Source organism: Dryas octopetala, chromosome 2, assembly GCF_963921425.1.
Source record: "Dryas octopetala chromosome 2, drDryOcto1.1, whole genome shotgun sequence".
Lineage (NCBI taxonomy): Eukaryota > Viridiplantae > Streptophyta > Magnoliopsida > Rosales > Rosaceae > Dryas > Dryas octopetala.
In genome coordinates, this window is record NC_141367.1 from 25,401,468 (window position 1) to 25,407,738 (window position 6,271).

At 31.2% G+C, this 6,271-nt stretch overlaps 1 protein-coding gene across 1 annotated transcript; it reads left to right on the forward strand.

Moving 5' to 3' along the window:
- The first annotated feature begins 3,124 nt into the window (after nt 1-3,124).
- Nucleotides 3,125-4,045, forward strand: LOC147294669 (indole-3-acetic acid-induced protein ARG7-like). Its single transcript, XM_086234137.1, has one exon. It carries the CDS (start codon nt 3,479-3,481, stop codon nt 3,953-3,955), a length of 477 nt encoding a protein of 158 aa, XP_086090263.1. The 5' UTR covers nt 3,125-3,478; the 3' UTR covers nt 3,956-4,045.
- The last annotated feature ends 2,226 nt before the right edge of the window (nt 4,046-6,271 follow it).

The window sequence follows — 6,271 nt, forward strand, 5'->3', positions numbered from 1 at the left end:
CTAGGAAATGTGGCAAGTATTAGTCATCCTTTACGTGGCAATTTATCGTGGTTTAGGAAAGCGATAATTAATACATCCATAGTCGTCACTTCAGCACCGTCATTTCTTCTGTTAATTAAACTTAGACTATTAAATCGTCACTTCATTGTTGATAGATAATTGGGCAATTCAGACCAAAAAATTAAAATTAAAAAAATAAACTAAGGTCTCAGTGATGTCTTGTGGTTGAAGGATTTTGCGACCAATTTTGTCGTTTGCGAACATTCAACTTTCACTTAAATATTTAATGTCGAATTAATTTCCTGTAATTTCTAAGCTAATTTAAGACATTTTTGAGATAATTAAACTTGAATTCTTTAGAAAAATAATTTTTAAATAGAGACTGGACGTGTTTTAAAATTTATAAGAAATTTTTTTTAATTCATAATAAAGTCTTTTAATTTATAAGAAATTTTTTAAAATTCATAATAAAGTCTTTTTAATTTATAAAAAAATCATTTTAATTCATAACAAAGTCATTTCTCGATTTGAATGATATTTCCCCTCCTAGGGTGTAGAGTGGGCTTTATAGAGGTTGCATGTTAGGTTTTAACTCCAGAATTTTGGGCGGAGTCCAAAATTCCAAAGTTAAAAGTTAACATAAAGCCGTAAAAAAAAAAATGACTTTATTAAAAACTCTAAGGGGGGTGTCCCCAACTTAGATTCATTAGATTTTAAAAATCCAATGAAATCTAGGTATCCCAATTTAGGGGGTGTTCCCAACTCAGATTTTAAAGGAGTTTAATGGATTTTAAAATCCATAGAATCTATCAAAATCCAAAGGAATTGGGTGGAATTCTTATGGAATTTGTTATGTGTAAAAAATGCATTCAAATCCAACCAAATCCATCCAAATCCATTAAAACCTTTCACTTAATGAAATCCATGACTTTTTGAGGACACCTAGATTTCATTGGAATTCATTAAAATCTGAATTGGGGACACCTAAACTTCATTGGAATCCATTAAAATCTAAATTGGGGACACCTAAATTTCATTAGACTTTTAAAATCCAATGAAATCTAAGTTGGGGACACCCCCCGAGGTGTTCTCAAAAAGTCATGGATTTCATTAAGTGAAAGATTTTAATGGATTTGGATAGATTTAGTTGGATTTTAATGCATTTTTTACACATAACAAATTCCACAAGAATTCCACTCAATTCCTTTGGATTTTGATAGATTCCATGAATTTTAAAATCCATTAAACTCCTTTAAAATATGAGTTTGGGACACTCCCCTAAATCACTACCGGTTTTAGTCTAAGAAAGACTCATAAAATAGACTGAACTCTAAGGGGGTGTCCCCAACTTAGATTTCATTGGATTTTAAAAGTCTAATGAAATCTAGGTGTCCCAAATTTAGATTTTAATGGATTCCAATGAACTTTAGGTGTCCCCGACTCAGATTTTAATGGATTCCAATGAAATCCAGGTATCTTCAAAAAGTCATGAATTTCATTAAGTGAAAGGTTTTAATGGATTTCGATGAATTTGGTTGGATTTGAATGCATTTTTTACACATAACAAATTTCATAAGAATTCCACCCAATTTTTTTGGATTTTGATAGATTCTATGGATTTTAAAATCCATTAAACTCCTTTAAAATCTGAGTTGGGGACACCCCCCCTAAATCTCCCTTAATATTATGATATGAAATTTTCCCGATCGAACAATCTTTAGCATAATGAAATTGAAGTTTTATCCGGCCCTAAAAAAAAAAAAAACAATCTTTAGCATGAGAAGTGCATCCATATATGTCACATATCTATATATTAGGCAAACATGTTAACGTTTCCATGCAATATATACAATATATTAGGCAAAATTATAGAAATGTTTCAATGCAATATATACTATATATTAATTTGAAATATAAATTTAATACATAATTATAAGAACGGTGTGCATGGAGCATGCCAGCACCCAACCAAAATCAATGACCAATTAATGGCAAAGAAAGCAAATAATTAATATCAGATTTTGATTCTTAAAATTTCATTTTCTAATATTTTGAGGAACACTATTGGATATTTATGGTTTTAATTTCTTTAAATTTTGAGACAGTTTAGAGAAGCGTGCACAATTCATAGAGGTGATATTAATATTGTACGACTAATGCATTAGTTTACATATAACATAAAATACATGAATAAATATTCATGTAATTTGAACAAATTAACAAAAAGACGAGAAAAAATAACACTTAATATAATATATAAGATGTGCTATGATTTCAAAATTGAATTATTGGTTCTGTTGTTTAATTACTAATAAGGGAAGGGATACATGCGTTTTAAAAGTCAGAACCAACGTACTTGATTGGTCACTTCACCGGCCAAATATACTAGGCTACTGACTAAGTGTTTAATGTTTGATTGTATATTTATTTATTTTCCACGTGATATATAGAACGGGGTTAGGTTCATCGAATCGAAGTTTTGTGCTTTAACAAAGTTTCAGACTTCAGAGCCACCATATGCACTAGTGAACTTGTTGCGATCTTCTGTCAACAAATCAATAATGAGATAGGCACTGAATTGGTCAATATTCATTTGATTTTCATCAGAGCATTAATTAAATAAATTAATCTTACTGCCGCTAATGGTATCAAGTATCAACTGTATCTAGCTTAATTATCTCAAGCTCGTAATTCCATGCCAGTGTAGTCCACCATTAATTAATTCATTGAAATCTTCCAACCCATAAAATTAGGGTAATGAATGTTATGAATTTATTATATGATAGCTTTCACAATTTGAACAATTCACAGTAGCTAGTGGGCCTGTTGACGTGTCATTGGCTTATTGCAAGGATAAAATTAAAAACTAATTGACAGAGAGAAAAACAGGCCCTCTGTGTGGCGTTGACAAGTGGGTATATTTAAGAATAATATCTGGTACATGTGGGCTTTATATACATCCTCTCCATGCTCAGATTGCCCCATCAGAGACGCAAGTTAGAATTTCGATCAGAGCTTATCTCGTGAGGCTTTCCTCTCCCTTTTTATCCTTCTCTTTAATTCCCTATCTCGTCGATCATCTCATTCTTCAAAATACTCCTCTATTCATTCCCCTCCTCTTTTCGGGTTATAATTCGCTATTTATTAATCTTTGTGGATCTTTTGGGCTTCATCCATTTTCCCTCTTTTGGGGTAGAGTCATCCCTGTTTTGCATGATTTGTTTGTTCATTAACTAAGTATGAGCAATACAATGAAACCAAGGGTAAAGGTCATGGTTTACTTGGTCTATGACAGGGGTTAACAAGTTTTCAGTCCTTAATTTGTTTATTTTGTTCATTCATGATAACACAAGTTCATCATATATACCATATGATCTTGATGGAGGGTGGTGTTATGTGTGGTTTTTAAGCCCAACATCAATCCATATTGATCTACTTTTCTTTATTTTCATTGTTTTCGACCATTAATTGTCACACAATGAAGGGAAAAGGTAAGAAGGGCTTGATAATCAAGACATGGGAGCGGTGCAAATCCCTAGGACGCGGCGGCAAGAGCAGCACCACTACTTCACCGGGAATGGTGAAGAGCAAATCCTGGCCGCTCATCCGCGTGGCGGACGAGAAAGAAGAAAAACGAGCCAGCAGACGCAAAGTGGCGCCTGATGGTTGCTTCTCGGTGTACGTGGGACCAGAGAATCAAAGATTTGTGGTCAAAACCGAATACGCGAACCACCCTCTCTTCAAGATGTTGCTTGAAGAAGCGGAGTCCGAATTCGGGTACGACAGTCGAGGTCCTCTCGTGCTTCCTTGTAACGTTGATGTTTTCTACAAGGTGTTGGTGGAGATGGACGACTGCGGTGAGAAGGTTCCTCATGGATGTGGTTTGGCTAAGCGTTCTGGGTCTAATTATCATCTTCTTAGCCCGTCTCGGATGCTTGCCATTAATCAGTTTTAGGCTTCTAGCTGATTCATTATCATGTATGTACGTGTATTAATTATCAAATAATAATGATAGGATCATGTGTAATTTGATATATAAATATTTGTCATTCGTTTTGTTTAGTCCTGCAATATATTACCTTGTTGATTATTAAGGAGAGGATAAGCAGGACACAAATTAATACAAGCTATCTTTGTAATATAGTAGCTTTAGCTAGCTCTTTATATATAAAAGTTTTGTTTGTTTTGTATTGTGGGGATTTTTTATACAGTCTCAAGCTATTAGCTAGCCTTCAGATATACCCGATCTCTCTGCAGGTATATCCGTATATGCCACATACAATTGATCTTACAAGCTGGCCGGTTATCATGCATGTATGATGTAACTATTGCAATGATCACGTACTATCTAGAAGTATAATAATGCATGCATGCATCATGCTTGTGTAATATATGGTGTAAATTAGAGTAAGAAAAGAGACTATTTAACAAAGCTAGACTTTTAAGCATCTATTTTCCATGGCAAAAAAAAAAAAAACAAAGCTAGATTTTTCTTACTAATAAGCTATATCAGATTTTAAAGGAGATAATAGATTTGTATTTGTAAATGGCCATTTACACATAAATCAATAAATCTAGAGATTTTTAGAGTTCTAAATAGTTAAATTGCTTAAAAGACTAATTATATATAACAAAATCCATATATATATATACCAAGACTTGATTAGAAGAAACAAAAATTAAAACATATGGATCGATATGATTCTTTGTATATAGTTATTTCGATATTCAATTTCAACTATATATGTTGTTATCAAGTAACTAATTTAAAATAATTTGAGCTAATGTTTTATATAACTCTTTTAAACTATATATTCTACTCTTTAATTTCATCAAATTTAAATTAAACTCTTTTCTTTAAATCAATCCATCCAAATGGATCCTATAATTAAAGGGTATTCATGTCATTACATATTTACATGGTATGATTTGTAATTGGATCAGGATAAGATCGGTGAATTGAACTGAGGAACTTATAGGCTATAGCTAGCTATATAGCTACTTGGTATGGATCGGAGGGGGCTCAACCCTAGGTTAATATATTGACTTATAGCTAAAGTCCAAACGATTAAAACTATAATTGGGATAATAGACTTTTTAAATCTAATTAATTAGCCACCTCATTACAACGCAAGTATAGCCTTTCTGAATTTACTAATTCAGGTCGGTATATATATATATCGTTAATATATTGACTTATAGCTAAAGTCCAAACGATTAAAACTATAATTGGGATAATAGACTTTTTAAATCTAATTAATTAGCCACCTCATTACAACGTAAGTATGTCGGTAGATATATATACAGAAAAGTGCTATAAATTAACCAATTAGTAAGATAATATAACGCTAACTATTATTTTGAGTCCACTATACAATGTAATTTCATAATCTGAATCATTTATTTTTTAGATTTTCATTCAAATATCATCTTTAGAAAAAAGTAACAAAATCAAAAATCGTTTAGGCTAAATGAAATTGACGAACACAAGTTTTCCATTCAAATCAGAAAAAGTAACTATTAGTAATGTAATTGTGCTTATGTAAATTGACAAACACAAGTTTTTCAATAAAATATGAAATGATTGTAATGATAATTGAATGACTAAATGATTTATGATTTAATTGATTTTTTACAAGGTTAATCTTTGAATGGAAACCTAAAATATAAATGATTTAGATTATGAGATTATATTGTGTAGTGAGTCCAAAATGATGTTTAATATTATAGAATAATGCTATTCTTACCACATTTTTTATACCACATTCTTATACCATCTCACGTGTCATTATTTTATTGGACAAAGTTTTTCTTTTTCTTTTTGGGTTTTTCTTTTTATTTTTTAGTATCCAATGTATGAATGCCATGTAAGTTGCCACATAAGGTGGTATGAAATTATGGTATAAAAATGTGGTATATCTAGCACTACTGAATATTATATTATTTTACTAATTAGTTAGTTTTAAAGTTTATTTTACTAATTAGTTAACTTTAAAGTATTTTTATATATATATATAGGGCTGACGTACATGACCTCAGACATCTTGTTCAAGATGGACCAGATGGTTCTTTTGTTTTTTTCTGGTATGTGAAACAAATTATAAATGCATGAGAGAAGGTGCATGGCAGAGATGTAAATCGATTTACATTGTAATATTTGATATATAATATTTTTTTTTTCTGTCGATCAAGTTTTCATGTTTAATATATTATTATGAAGAATCCTTTAAGAGTTGTTAATTCGTTTTTCTTGGCTATGCATTCCACAAAA